General features: G+C 51.5%; 1 protein-coding gene across 1 annotated transcript in view; it reads left to right on the forward strand.

The window, feature by feature from the left end:
• The window catches only part of SLC14A2 (solute carrier family 14 member 2), a 49,788-nt gene that overhangs the window by 26,531 nt on the left and 7,701 nt on the right, over positions 1 to 15,556 (forward strand). Inside the window, exons 10-15 of the mRNA XM_031692332.2 lie at positions 9,683 to 9,805; positions 10,976 to 11,058; positions 12,125 to 12,284; positions 12,964 to 13,153; positions 13,507 to 13,635; positions 14,494 to 14,686. Coding sequence (XP_031548192.2) covers positions 9,683 to 9,805; positions 10,976 to 11,058; positions 12,125 to 12,284; positions 12,964 to 13,153; positions 13,507 to 13,635; positions 14,494 to 14,686 — 878 coding nt within the window. The remainder of the gene's footprint in view (positions 1 to 9,682; positions 9,806 to 10,975; positions 11,059 to 12,124; positions 12,285 to 12,963; positions 13,154 to 13,506; positions 13,636 to 14,493; positions 14,687 to 15,556) is intronic.

Consider the following 15,556-nt stretch of genomic DNA (forward strand, 5'->3'; position numbering starts at 1 on the left):
GGGGATAAGATTCCACCTCCATCTTCTGCTTTCCAGGAGCACTCGACTGCCCCCACCCTAAGCTTTGTGTGACAGGCACCACACTTCTCAGCACCACGGCTCCATTTAGCTAATGGAACGTGTGTGAACTTCCTTGAATGGCTCCTCCCAGGTAATCACTTCCTGTCTTTTCAGATTGGCTACATGTTGTACGTGGGTAGCACCACCCTGCTCCTTCCAGGGTGGCAGATGTTGAGGGGCTGGAGTGAACCCAGCCCAGGAAGTGCAAGAGCCTTCAGAGAGGCCAGAGCAAGAGGGCCAGAGATGGGCATCCAGAGCTGAGCCAAGAGGACCAGACAGCTGGGGGACAAGGGGAGTGTCAGCAGACAGCCATGGGCCCTGACATTGCAACACCAAAGGCAGTGCCCACCCTGGGTGCGGGGAGCTGCCGTGTAGTCAGTCCCCCGCCCCTCCCTGGAATGTGGGGCCTGCCAGGTCCTTCCCCTCCCCCACTCTGTTTGCTTTCCTTCTTCGGAAGGCCCTCCGTGATCAGGACCCCTCTTTGGCAATTCTGAAACACCTGGAATGGTGGGAAGGGGGCCTTTGACGTCAGTGGGGAGTTTGTCTGCTCAAGTGTAGCTAATTTCCTCAGGGTGAGGTTCTGTTTCTGAACCTGCAGCCATCTCACACCCTGTCACTGAGCAGGGGCTACAGAAGGGCAAGGGGTGGGGGTACAGGGTTGATACTTGACCCATCACACTCACAGAGCCAAACAAAGCATGTTTGGATTGCGCCTCCTCCCAGACTCCAGCCCACCAGACCACCTGGCCTCACGGGACTTGGGAGGGCAGATTCTCTAATATATAGAGCTTGGAGTCCTTTCTGGACCTGGGGTTAGGTTATGTCTTTCTTGCTCTGAGAGGGCCCCCAGGCCCCAGGCAGCCAAAGGCAGAAAGAGGAAAGATCTGAAAATTTCTACCAAACCAGAAAGACAGCACCTAGGGTTGGGCCGTGCAGACACATCCACCAAGAGGCTGATGGCAATACTGTCCCCAGCCTGTGCCTGCCTGTGTGAGGACTTAAGGGAGTTTATTGAGGTTACAGGGCCAATTGGACCTCTGAGACAACACTCAGTTAAGGGCTTTAAAGGCAAATACCGGAGCAAGAGTTCTAAGGAGAAGAGGAACTGGGAGGTGATGCCTGAAAAAGGACAGGGAAGCTGCTACCAGGCAGTCCAGGCTCTGCCCCATTAAAGGACATCTGCCTGATCAAACCAGGCCGGCGAAACCATGGTAGCCAAAGCAAGTCTTCCCCAGGAGGTCTAGGAAGGCCAGAGAGTGAGTGATCTGCAGGACTCGCATTCATCCGCCTCACCCTCTTCCTCCATGGTACCTTTCCCCAACTGGAAGCCGGGCGCCAGGCAGAGGGTTAGGAGATGCAGGGGAAGTTTACAGAAAGCCAGCAAGAGGGTGAGCTGGAGGGCTGAGGGAAGTGAAGGGGTTCGGGTTTAGGGAGAAGTCCAGCACCTGAGCTGAGGAGCAGAGACGCCGCCCAATTGGAAAGAAGCTTCGTCCCCAAATCCCAGTGGCCTAGAGTCCTCCAGCCCTGTGCAGGAAAGCCGAAGGAGCTCAGGTAAGAGGTCCTGGGGGAGAGATGAAGCAGGTAGGTTCCCCTGGCCACAGGACCAGCTGGCTTCTTCAAGGAAGAGAAAAGAGAAAGGCCAGTCTTTTTTTGTTCCCTTTTTCTGGTGAGTTGCCAAAAGGCAGTCCTGGGGTAGGAGACCTTATTAAGAACTCTAGAGAGAGTTCAGATCCCAGAAGCTTCAGGCTGGAAGAGCTCTTAAACAGTTATAGTTCAAACCCCTTACTTCTTAGATGAGGAGATCCCAGCTTGTCCAGGGACCCGTCCAGGTGATAACTGAGCCTGGACAAAAGCCCAGGTGTCCTCACTCACAACCCTGAGCCCTTCCTGCTCACCTGGTGATGGATCTAGGTTAACGCATCAGCCCTCAAACCCCCTGACTACTTACTGCCCACTGGGTGAGCAAAATTATTCACCGTCCTTCCTACTACACTGTAACCCACGGTTCTGACATCACTGTGGTTCCCAGGGCAGCCCCGTGTTGAGCTGACCTGTGGGGTGCTAATGAGGTAGATTTGAAAACCTTCTTCCCAGGAGCCCTTACCTGCTTGCTTCCAGGGTGGAGGTGCCTGGCCCAGGCACCTCGGCCTCTCTCCCAGGTCCTGAACCCCTTCCACAGACATGCCAATAGAATTAGACCATCCTGACCTCCCAGCTTAGCAGCCTGGCTCCTCGGTGGCCCTCTTACACAGCCATTTGGATTACTTTAGGCATGTTCTGTGTGGCTACAGAGAGTGGATGTTTCTGGAAGACAGATAGCCATGCCCTAAGGACCCACATGCCGAGATACTGAAGTTATCTCATCAGAGGGTGGGCAGTCCTGTAAGGTATGTGATTTCCTCCAAAACTGGCACCAAAGGATATGATGCGTCTGAAGTTAGGCTGTCCTGTGAGGCTTGGAAATGCCCATGGCCAGCCCTCTGCTGCTATCGACAGCCTGGCTTTTGTGTACCCCTCCTCTCAAACTCCTGTAGCACCTACATCCTCTTTTAATGTTGGAGGGGAAAGGCCAGTTTAGTCTCAGGTGCCAGCTCTGGCTGACTGGCGTTGATCGTCTGGAGCTCTGTGTTAAGGAGGATTCTGGGGCTGTGCTGAAATGCACTGGGAAGGAGCGCTGTGATCAGTTAGCTGTGTTTGCCATGGATGATGCGAAGGAGGGGCGGCGGGGAGGAGGACGTGGGGAAAGGGAGGATGGAAATGTTGCCACAAGAGAAGAAGCTGGTGTGCAAAGACCCAGAGCTCCCCTGGCCTTTCATTGGATGTTACAAATGCAGTGGTGCACAGGTGGGCTCTTTTTTTGTCATTACTCCTCCTTTTAGGATATGGAGTAATTTGTAATTTTTTGAATAAAAACGTCACAAGTCCATTGATAGAATTTGCAAAGGCTCCAATTGTTTGTAAAACACCTACCTTTCGGGAGTAAAGAATCAAAACCAGGAGGTCAAAACCCAGCCCTATAGCAAACTAGCTGGGTGACCTCCTTCTCTCTGGGCTTCAGGTTCTTCCTACTGACGCCAAGACCCAAAGGTCACTTGGTTATCAAGGACTGATCATTCAGCGGATTGGAAAGCATTTACTGAGTACTTTGCATGCGCATTATGACTATTAGTCTAAAACTCTTCCATGGCCCTAACTCCAAAAGATGGAGTCTAGAGTGCCTTCTGCAAAGAATGGAATGATCCATATGGCCAAATAGCCCAGGAGGGCTTCACGGAGGAAGCAGAACACAAACCAGACTTTGAAGAGTGGATAGAAATTCGGCAAGAAAGGCGTAGAGGACCAGTGTGAGGGCAGAGGACCAGCCAGGGTGCGTGTTGGGAGGGAAGGGATGGGCTGGACGATGAAATCAGCCGTGTTGTAGAACATCTGGGAAGCCTGGTAGAGGAGCTGGAGCATCATTATGCTCTTGGCGGTTGGGAGCCACATCGATTGCTGAGCGAGAGAGTGATGGGATGAGGTGGATGAAGCACAGAATGGGCTGAAAGAGGAGAGACCAAGGTCAGGGGGCGGACAGCGTAGACATGCAATTCTGACGTGTGGGCTGGTGTTAACAGGGGAAGGAGACTGAAACTCATTCTGGAGGAAGATCAGTCAGGTGTTCCCACAGTTACAGACGGGGTGCTCTGACCTCTGCACCCTCTTTAACCTCATTCATGAGGTTATCATAAGATATCATGAGGTTGAATGAGGCACCAACTCATTTACGCTTATTAACGTCTTCATGGAATGAGCCAAAGACACCAAAAACTAAACAAGGCAAAACTAGGCCAGTCTATCAGCCAACAAATGAGCTGCGTGGGGAAGACGTGAAAGAGTCTAAAGCATTTCCTATGAGGGCGAAGTCTCCCTTATCTCAGAATTACAATGACGCATATCCCACCTTCTTAAAAACTAACACACTGGCTAATTAAGAAGTTGAGCCTTCCAAATAATTTATCGCCAAGTGTTCCCACGGACCTGGTCTCCATTCTTATCCATTTCTCTCACAACCCACCTTCCAGTCCAGATAAATCAGGAAGGCTCAGGAAGACTTCGGGGTTTATCTTGAATCCCCCAAAGGGGAAGGTGCCATAGTTTAAAGAGAAATGGGCTCTAGAGAACCTAATTGGACCATTCCATTCAAAAGCAGAGTTGAATTAATAGACAAAAATAAATCCCTAGGAGGAAGCAAGGTTTGGGGAAATAAATCTTAAACTAGAAGCCAAGAGACAGAAGAGACAATGTACTCTGCAGGCCAATAGCCGTGAGGTCTCCAGTAAGTTCCTCCATTACTCTAAGCCTTTGTTTCCCATCTGTGCAGAAGGGGTACCCCAGGGGGGCCCTGGATGAGACGGCTGGACTGGATAACCTCAAATGCCTTTCCCAGTTCTAACATTCAATGCCTCTGATAGTTTATAGAACGATCTTTGAAATTGTCAACTAAACACAACTTCACAAAAAAAAATACCCCATTTACCACCCACAGGTATCTCGTGTACACACACACACACACACACACACACAGAGTAGCCTTGAAAATTACAGATCAGAGTGCAAAGCTCAGCTTCCACACGGGAAAACATATGTCCGAACTGTGACCCAAGTGTTATCCTGTAAAACTGTTTGCAGAAAAAAGTCAAATTATAAACGAGTTTCACTTTGCAAAAGTCATTCCGGCTTAGTAGCTAGGAAATGGCCTTGTGATTGGGGGTGTGTCCACGACAGTAGGTGGAGGAATAAGAAACCCACGAATCTGGGGAGAGATGATAGATGGTAGGTTCCAGAACATCTTTATGTTGGACGTTGCTAGTGAGAGATGGACAGGATTTCTTGACCTCCGGGAGACAGTAGTCTGTCCAAACCCTGAGAAAGACAGCTTGGAGAAAGTGTGCAGGTACAGACTTGTTTGAGTACAGGTCGATTTTCAGTAAGATAAACCAGATCTTTTTTTTTTCTTCTGAAAGATGCTATATAGGGTTTTGGTTTGTTCTTTTCCCCCTCATAGAAATTGGAATAAGCTTGAAAATTGTATTTGACAGGTGGTCTCTCCTGTAAAATCTTTCCTACCCCTGATATTTGAACGGTTGGCATCTTCTGCGCATCAGCAGTCAGCAGAGGCGTGGGTACCACGGGACGCTACTCTCCAGAAAGAAAGAGTTTCTGAACAAATCGTTAATGGCTCACACCTGCTCTTTCTTTCTCTGAGTCAGTGGGAGGAACGCATTGCTGGACTCCAGCCTGTTAAAACACGGGGTTAGTGGCAATCCTCCAGGGCAGGGACCGTGCCCCAGAAATGGTCCTGAACGGCCCTGGTGGGAAGCTACATGCACTGGGGCACTTAAAAGACTTGTCAGAGGTGAGAGCCACAGGGCATCCGCCAGGTGGGCATGCCGAGGAGTTACTCAGCCGCTGAGGTTTCCCTGCAGGTTATCCAGGACGGGGCTTCCCGCCCACGTGCCACAGCCCACAGGTGGCTGAGCCGAGACAGCGGATCCCTTGACCCTCAAAGCAGACAGGTGGGGCCCCGTGCGGCCCAAGTCCCCAGCCCAAGCCCTAAACAGCATCACCTGTTTGCTGCCCTGGGCCACGCAGGACTGCTTTTCACATGGGCCGTGATGTTAGGGAGGAAAAAAAGTTGGAAAGAACCCTCAAAAGTGAGTTACTGTTTAAAAAAAAAACTTACCCTTGGGCTATAGAATGCCCATCCCCCAACTGCCCCTGGCTCCAAGCGGCTCTGGGCTTTGTGACCGCCCGGTGTAATCTCTTGGTAACCGAAAGAAATCACACCAAGCAAGATCTCCGTCTTTGATTCTGTTTCCTTCTCTCTCATTAACTGGTTCTTCCAGTTCCTCTTGAAGGATTTCTGGGTTTCTAAGCGGTTGGTCACAGATGGCTAATTATTTCATCACCATCTATAAACATCCTTTCTTTTATCCAAGTGTACATCCTTGGATACATACTGGAGATATACACACACACACACACACACACATATATATGATATCACTGGTATATATACTGTAAATAATCAGTTCTTGTCCTGCAACTTCCAAAACCCTACACAGCTCAGCTATTACCATTATGAACCTATGTATGGCTCTCCCTTTTATTTCAATATTTATCAAGCATTTAACATCTACCATGAGATATAATATTTTTAAAAACAGTTCATACCCTGAAGTATCCAATGATTGTCCGTGATATCATACAGAAGTTCAAACGTGCAGTGTAATAATCCCCCATTAGCATATTCAGCAAAGACTTCTGAGTGCCTGCAATGCACTAGGCTCATCTAGGTGCTGGGGCTGCCAAGGCAAATCGCTACAACCCAGGCGGTCAAGGATCCCACCATCCTGTGAAGGTGACAGACAAGAGCACGAGGCAGGAGTGGGTGCGTTAGGGGCACAATGCCGGGCCTGCCCTGACATGAGGACCCGCTCTGCCCAGAACACCAGCTGTCCCAGGGACGTGGACTCCCTAACGAGGTACCTGATGTGATCACTGCAAAATTGTTCTCCCCTGCATTTTGCAAACATTATTCTCATCTTCGTAACAATATGAGAAAGAAATAGCAGGTTCCTTCTGAAATATCTGTCTCACCCTATAGGGTCAGGTTTGCAAGGTCAGCCCTATGGAGTCTGTATATTTCCTTCCGAGCAGCGGGCTTGCAGTGGGGGACACTGTCAGTGAAATTACATGACTTGCAAAATGCGGGCAGGAGTGAGCGATGCTGGTTCCCAGCCAGTGTTATTCGTGTTTCCTTTTTCCCCACCGCACGAATGGAACATTTATTTCTAGAACATTTGATAGATGTGTTCATGCTATTCTTGAAATTGCCTTTATCCACTAGGAAAGTCCTAAAATCTGTCCCCAAAGTCATAGTAAATTGCTGTCACCTTAGCCTCAGGAAATGTGTCACTTTCTCTCCAATCTTTCTCGTGGCATCTCTTCCCACCTGTCAGTCTCAACTCTTGGCTGGCACATCTGGAGGGGCTGCTGCCCTCCTTGGGTGGTCTGCAGCCCCCTACACTCCGGTACTACCCATGGGAGACCCAGAAGCAACATTATGTCAGACCACATTTGGGGCCACCTCTCCAACTTATCCCAAATAATCGTACAAAAAATGTTTTCAAGAAAAAGGAAGATATTTTTCGCTATTGTTTTTGTGGCTTGGACATCAACTCTAGGAACACACAGTAATCTGCCCTCCTCCTTTCCTGGGCTCTGAGCAGGCAGCAGAATCTAAGCGCTGAGGGTGAGGGGCCAGAGCAGGAACAGGGAGCCAGTCCCCCTGCAGCCATCTGGGGAGCAGCAAACTGGGAGTCAGGAGACCCGGGTGCAACCCCTGAGTGTGCAGTGACTAATAACCTACGTGACTTGGGGTGGGGTGGGGAAGAGGGGGTGCTGGTTTCTCTGGACACGCGAGGCACACTGATCTTGAAGATCCATGCCATTCTGAGTCTATGATGCTAACTAAGGTCAAACTATTGCTCTGTGCAGAGGGTGGCTGGGGTGGCTGACACTTGGTACTTGAGGACCAAGAAGCAATGAGGTGCCCTTCCTCTGGCAGATGCGCACTGCAGACTGGCACTTGGGGACCATGCCTTGCTTTGTCAGATGATGCAATGATAGCCCCTCGGTCCTCATCCTCCTGCGCAGAACCTACCTGCAGGGGTCCGAGGGCAAGCTGGCATTCCACGTGTCTCTGAAATTCAGGGTCAAGGGGGTTTCTCCAGCCTCTGGAATTACGGTTCCATGCCAACCCATGGTCAGGATGCTGAAACAGAAACTTCTTTCCCCTCTCAAGTCTTGAGAGAAGGGACATGGTCCCATATTCTATCTTTCAACCTGAGAGTACAAGCAGAAACCATTTTCTGCTCAGACACATCCCACATACTGCCTGGTTGTTGGTCCTGCTATATTCTCAGCTTTGCTAAAGTCATTTCTACATGAGCAGTGTGATCTAGGCCAGTTCTTTCAGACTTTAATGTGCACTCAAGTCAGCCGGGGATCTTAATTAAAAAAAAAACAACTTATTCCAATTTGGTCGGTCTGGGATGAGACCTGAGAGCCTGCATTTCTAACAGGCTCCCTTTGACGTCGGTGAAGCTAGTCCAGAAACCAGACTCTGAACAGCAAAGATGCAGAGAGAAGGACTGAGGGCCGAGAGTCACACAGCTCCTGTTCGTAGGGTATTTCAAAAATCACCTGAGCCTCAATTTTCCATCCTTTGGAGATAACACTGCCCAAGTGAGTTAACTTACAAAGTGTGCAAAAGTAACAGCAGTGTGAAAGTTCTCCACTCTGTCCAGTAGCACTCGATCGTCTAACTCTAAGATTATGTGGGAGCCCTAAGCAGAAAGCGTCAAAACTACCTACCTCGGGCAACAGCGAATACTCTGATTCATCAGCATGGGGTGGCCGTAGGGCATGGCAGGGGTTGTCCTAACAAGACGTCAGGTGATCTGACGAGATCTGTCGATACTCAGACCCTGCTTCGAGAACCTGCCCCAATAGTAAGCTCTCTACTCTCTGCGTGGGCAGAAATGAAAGACAAGTACAGCAGAGGGTTTCTTGTAGCAGATCACAGCTCTGGTCCTCTTACCTCCCCACAGAGTGGTACTTTTCAAACCAACGTGCACAGAAATCACCTGGGGGACCTCTGTTCAATTACAGACTCTGATTCCACCGGTCTGGGTGGAACCTGAGATTCTGCATTTCTAACAGGGTCTAAGATGAGGCTGATGCTGCCGGTCCGGGGACCAGACTTTGAGTAGCAACAACCCACATGAGAGGCTCTCAGCCCAAACTGCACGTCAGGGCCGTCTTTTAAATACCATGGGCTTTAGACATTCTAATGTTAAAAACTGGCCTAGGGTAAGGGTCAGGCATTCCTCTAAGCACCCAGGTGATTCTAATGTGCAGGTAGCCTTGAGGAATCCCCCACCCTGCCCCCCAGACACACACACACACTCCCTGCCGCAGAGAGAAGCCAGGGCACCGCTGAAGAACTGGACGGGCGGTGGGCTCGATTCCGCCATCCGGTCCAGTCCGGTCCGGTCCAATCCGAGGCGGGTGAAGGGGGCCTTAGAGCAGTGCGTTGCTGGGGAAATAAGACAGACTGGCCCGTCGGCCTCTGAACGCTGATGGGTGTCTGTGGTGTGGCTTCTGTGCGGAAAGGAAGCCGAGGTTTCTCGGGAGGGAGGGGAGGAGGGAGGGGAGGAGGGAGGGGAGGAGGGAGGGGAGGAGGGAGGGGAGGAGGGAGGGGAGGAGGGAGGGGAGGAGGGAGGGGAGGAGGGAGGGGAGGAGGGAGGGGAGGAGGGAGGGGAGGAGGGAGGGGAGGAGGGAGGGGAGGAGGGAGGGGAGGAGGGAGGGGAGGAGGGAGGGGAGGAGGGAGGGGAGGAGGGAGGGGAGGAGGGAGGGGAGGAGGGGCGCTCTCCGCAGACTGAGGCCCTCGCTACTGCCGCTCGGACCGCGCTGCCCCTTCCGCTCTGCGCGCGGTTTCCCCTCGCTCCTTGCTTGCCTCTCGGGGTGGGGTGGACCAGGGTGGGACACTGACCTGTCTCGTTTTGCCCCTGGCTAGGCGACGCTGGGGGGCAGCCACCCACGACGAGCCCAAAGGCCGATGAGGGCTCGGAGGCCGTGCTCCCCAAGCCCAGGAACGTGTTCCACATCGAGTGGTCTTCCATTCGGAGGAGGAGCAAAGGTGTGCGCTTCCTCCCCCTGGCTCGGGGTCCTCGATCTGCTCACCTCTAAAATGGGGACGTTGGCGGCACCTTCGTCACAGGGCGGCGGGGAGAGCCACGTGGAGAGGGCACTGAGATATGTCAAGGGCCGCTTTAGGAGCAGGCACTTGAGGCAGAAGCAGCGGGTCTGTCGGGGTATCACACACACTGGCCTCCGAGTCCAGGGGAATCCTCTTTGCTTCCTGCTCTTTATTTCAAAGCTTCCTTAATTTGTTTCCCCTGCATACTGTCACCTACCAACCACGCTGGCACTTGCAGTCCCTGCTCCTTCCACAGTGGGAGCACAGCGCCTTCGATGCATCTCTTCTGGTGTTTAGGGGCGCTGAAATCTCATGAAAGCAGACGGAAAGGCCAATTGTCTGAAGACAGTGAGCGTTCAGAGCCCAGCCTGCCATTCTCTCACTTGACCACGAGAGGGAACCAGAGCATCAACACCGACACTTCCGAGGGCTTGCTTTCATGACGCGTAAAACCCTGCTGAAATTGGTCATCTTTAAAAATAAATTCTCGTAATAGTGAAAAATATGTTCAGAGTCACTGCTTAATAAGAATCACCTTATAGTACAAGGACATACTAAAATTTTTTTCAGGTAACATGGATATCACTTGTCTTAAATATCTAAAATGCCGAAACATACATCTTAAAAAGACTGAAGCAGCTGTCATCCAGCTGCGAAGAGTCCTAGTGGAATTCAAACACAGACATTGCACGTTTCAGGCAGTTTCATGCTTTACGAGCAATAACACCTACCAACTGTCCGTGTCATGTGGGAGAAAGAACCCTGGGTGCAGGGCTCACGGCAGCTCAGTGTTTCCTCATCTAAAAAACACAGGGGTTGAGCAAAATCAGAGCCTCTTAACTAAAAATCAGTCAAATCTCTGAACTTCCTAAATTCCTATAAAATATCCTGTTTACATGAGGATGTGCATTTTTTTCCCCCAAAGAGTAAGCCCAAATGGATGTGTACGGGAGCAGAGGTGGGAGCCTTCCTGCTGCAGGCGCGAGGGCTGGGGCATCCTCAGGTGGGGTGGGAAGTACTGAATTCCAACTCCAGCACCGTGGGAAGTTTGCTTCTAAGGTGCCAGGGCAGAGGTCCTAACAAAATGATGTTCTTTCCTTCCAACTCCAGTGTTTGGGAAAGGCGAACACCAGGAGAGACACACCAAAGACTCGTCTCTATCTCAATACCGGAAACCCACAGTTGAGTTGCTGGTGAGTGAGGAGTGGCTTGAATCACAGGCAGTGCCCACATCACAGAGCCCTCGCCGGAGGAGCGAGCGGAGGTCCCGGAAAAACATCCTCTGATTTAGACAAACTTAATTCTTGGGCTGGTATTTCCAGAAGCATAATTATGTGGGATAGAGATGTCTGTTTTTCAGTTTACTTTTAAAAGTTTCGTATTTCTTTTGTTTGAATTATTTCGTATCCATCTTCTTCTGAATCCAGCATTCAAGTACTTAGGAAACAAGCTGGTGCCCATTTTGCCAATTTTCAAAACAGAATCTTTGTGTATTTAATGTTATGGACAGTTAAATTTTAAAGACTAGACATGCTGGGTTAGGGGGTATATTTTCTCCTGGAAAGAGTGTGGTATAAAAAAAAGAAAGAGTGGTATAGTAGAAGTAATTTTTTTTAAAGAATCTTAAGGTCTATGGTTAAGTCTAAATTCTGTCATTTGACCTTGACCTTGACCTCTCCATCCATGCCTGAGAACAAATCCACAGAATGAAGATAACGATACTGTGTTGTTACACTACAGTCATGGGGAATTGGTTCCAGGACCCCCATGGGTACCAAAATCTTTGGATGCTCAAGTCCGTTACATAAAATGGTGCAGTATTTGCATATAACCTTTGCACATCCTCTGGTATACATTGTCATCTCTGGATCACTTACAGTACCTAATACAATGTAAATGCTGTGTAAATAGTTGTAAATACAATGTAAATGCTACGTAAAAACTTGCCAGTGTGCGGCAAATTCAAGTTTTGCTTTTTGGAACCTGCTGGAAATTTCTTTTCTGAATATTGTTAACCCCACAGTTGGTGGAATCCACGGGTGATACTGACGGCCCCCTGTACAAGGTTGTTGCCCGTGTTAAATGAGGTGACATGGCAAACAAAATTACTTTCATCTATAGGAACAGAGATGGTTAAATAGTAACGTCACTCAATACCAAATGAAAATCCTGACTTGTCCTGAGTCAGCACAACCTCATTCTTTAATGTGAGCAGCTCAGAGTGTGGGACCTCCTTGCCCATCTCTTGCCCCTGGACAGGATATGGACACCATGGAGGAGAGCTCAGAGATAAAGGTGGAAACAAGCATCTCCAAGACTTCCTGGATTCAGAGTTCCCTGGCTGCCAGTGGGAAGAGGATCCGCAAAGCCCTCGGGTACATAACGGGAGAGATGAAGGAGTGCGGAGAGGGACTTAAAGGTAAAGGGTGAGAGCAGCCCCTGCCCCTACCCCTAAAAAGATCCCCTCCGGTCGTCCCCCAGGAAACACCCTGCACTGTTCTCTGCAGACTTGACCGAGTCCTGGTTCTATGGTCTTGCGGATAAGATAGGAGTTTCTCTCTCATGACAGACATAAGTCTCTTGGGATGTAAATGCTGATACATGTAGGTGTTCGAGCTCTGTTTCTGAGCATGACAGTTGTGCTCTCTCAAACAGCCCCTCAGAGTGTTGCATTTTAGGTCTGGGATTCTAGAGTCAGCATTCTAGATAAATGCCCACCCTAGAAAATGGCTCATAGAGCGCTGCGTCTGCTCTTCCAATAGACTCCTGTTAGCAACCTCCAAGCTCAGGCCATGGGTTTGACGCCCACTGTGCACAGAGAGTTTTCTTTCTGCCTCTGTCTTCTTGAAAATTAACACCACCCGCACAGGGGCACAGGCAGCGCCGGGTCCCCACTGCGTCGCAGACAACCTAAAGACCACAACCAGCTCGCAATGGGTCCTCCCGGGTTCTTGGATACCCTCCTCTGCGGCAGATGACAGCAGGGGGCTGAAGCCAAGTTGGATGCCCGGCTTCCCTGGCCCCCCATCACCCCGCTGGGGCCTCTGGGAGCTCACACACCGGAGCCTTAACTGACGCCCGGCCCGGGTCCGTTTCAGACAAATCCCCAGTGTTCCAGTTCCTCGACTGGGTCCTCCGGGGCACGTCCCAGGTGATGTTCGTGAACAACCCCCTCAGCGGCGTCCTCATCGTCCTCGGCCTCTTCATCCAGAACCCTTGGTGGGCCATCGCGGGCTGCCTGGGCACCGTGATGTCCACCCTGGCAGCCCTCATCCTGAGTCAGGACAGGTGAGCCCCAGGAAACCCAGGGTCTGGGTGCCAGGCCAGAGGTCCTCCCTGAAGGGACCACTTGCCAACCACCCATCCCCTCGCTGCTTGGCTCCCTGCTCAGAAACCCCTCGAAATAAGGTCATTCATGACTCAAAACAACCATTCCCTGCTTATGTTTAACAACTAGTCTCAGAGAATGTGAGGGGTCACTGTCTCCCCTCCCTTTGCCCGGGCGGGGCTAGGCTGGAAGGTGTGTAGTCAGGTCCCAGCCGAGAGAAATCTGACTCAGAAGGAAAACCAGGGAGGAAGTGCCCCCTCCGTTAGGCCGCGGGGAGCCCTCCCCTCACCAGCCTCCCCCCCAACCCCCCCAGATCCGCCATCGCAGCCGGACTTCACGGCTACAACGGGGTCCTGGTGGGGCTGCTGATGGCCGTGTTCTCGGACAAAGGCGACTATTACTGGTGGCTTCTGCTCCCCGTCATCCTTATGTCCATGACTTGGTAAGTGTGCTTCTGAGGCTGTCAGAGCAGTGCAAGGGCTGCCAACATTTTGCCCCCAACTCCATGACCATGATCATGCCAATTTTAAAGCGGCATCTCCGTAGTTTGCACGGCAGAAACAGCAGCTGGAAAGAATGGCTCACACTATTCAGCGATGGCACATGCTAGGTGACCTGTGTCTCACTGCCTGCCGCCCTTCACTCTCTGCCCTGTGCCAGAGCCCAGGGCAAGGAGGGAGCCCCGCAGAGGCTGACAGCCACAGCACAGGGGCCTGTCCATTTCAGGAAATCTCATTCTTCCTGCTTCCCTGCCGCCCCCACCCTGCCCCACCCCCCGCATTGTGTTTCCCTGTCCTGGGGCCCCCTGACCAGACCTAGACAACCTCCCAGTGTCAGCTGAAGGCCCAGCCCCGAAGAGAGGCCTCGGTGTGCCAGACCCCAGCTACCCCTCACCTGCGGGTCGCAGGGCACCCGGCCAGGAGAGCGCTTCGAGTCTCAACAAACGTTTGTTGAATGAATGAATGTGATTCCCTCCCCATCAGTCACTCCCCCGACCTGTCTCCTCTCCTCTTGCCCGAGGAGGTGCGCTCCACGACCCTTCAGGGAAGTTCTGTGGCTCCCTGCCTCAGGACTGCCCCCAGAAAGCCCTCCTTCTGAGGTTGAGTCTGGACACCAGCCAGGTGCCGTGTGGGGCAAAGGGAGGAGACCCAGGGAATGGCTGCTCAGGGCAGTCAGGCTGGGAGAGGATGCCAGCAGGTGGCTTTTCCCTGGGAAGGCTCCAGGAGCCCCCCAGTCTGCTCAGCCTAGCATCAGGGCTGGGGGCACTTCTCAAACAGTATCTCCCGTGCTTCTCCATCAGCCCCATCCTCTCCAGTGCCCTGGGCACCATCTTCAGCAAGTGGGACCTCCCAGTCTTCACGCTGCCCTTCAACATCGCCGTGACCCTGTACCTGGCGGCCACAGGCCACTACAACCTCTTCTTCCCCACGACGCTGCTGCAGCCCATCTCCTCCGTGCCCAACATCACCTGGTCAGAGGTCCAGGTGCCCTTGGTAGGTATCGTGGACGGCAGAAAAGTACCATCTGTCCAAACTCGATGCCAAAGCAGCATTTATGTGCTGTGCACATCAGAAACATCCACGAGTGTTACCTGTCACCAGCTATGCGGGCTGAGGCACTCTGCAGACACTCCCTCTCCAGCCACCAGCTGCTTCTTTCCTGTTTCCGAGAGCTAAAAGGGCCATTTCTGGCCCCACCCTGTGCACAAAGAAGCTAAGGCCAGGAGAAGAGCCTGCCTGAGGTCGCCCTGATTAGTGAGGGTCAAAGTCAAGACCAGAGCTCCAGCTTTCTGGCTTCCAGATTGGGGTTCTTTGATTCTTTTTTTTTTTTTATTTAAGTCTTTTTGATGCTTTATTCCAGTTTCAGTCAAACCTATGCTGTATATTGTTTTTCACTCAATGTCCTTGAATCACTGAGGACGCGCGCATCACACTGCCACCTGCCGGCTGCAGGAGTCTCTGCTCCAGCTCCAGAGCAGACTGTGTCAGCTCTCTGGGGCTTGCCCGCCCTTGACAGCACAGGTGTCCCTCTGTTAAGAAATATCTATGTAACAGAGCTCTTACTTTTTGTAAGTATCCTGTATAGTCTGGACATCTACCAAGAGAAGTAAGAAACTACACTAACGCGTTAAATCAGCACGGAGCACGTGCCCTTCAGCCTTCTTACCTAACACCTGGGCTTGTAGAAGGCACTTTGTCTCGGAAGTAATGGTGCCGAGTTTCTCTGAGCAGGTCAAGCAGACAACAGCGTGGCGTGGTGGAAAGGGCCCTGTATTTGCCCAAGACACGTTGTTTAGGAAGAGACATATTCGCCTCAGCCCCATCCTTGTCTATCCATGTGTGTGTGCTTGTGTGTGTGTGTGA

This window comes from Vicugna pacos, chromosome 30, assembly GCF_048564905.1.
Source record: "Vicugna pacos chromosome 30, VicPac4, whole genome shotgun sequence".
NCBI classification, from domain to species: domain Eukaryota; kingdom Metazoa; phylum Chordata; class Mammalia; order Artiodactyla; family Camelidae; genus Vicugna; species Vicugna pacos.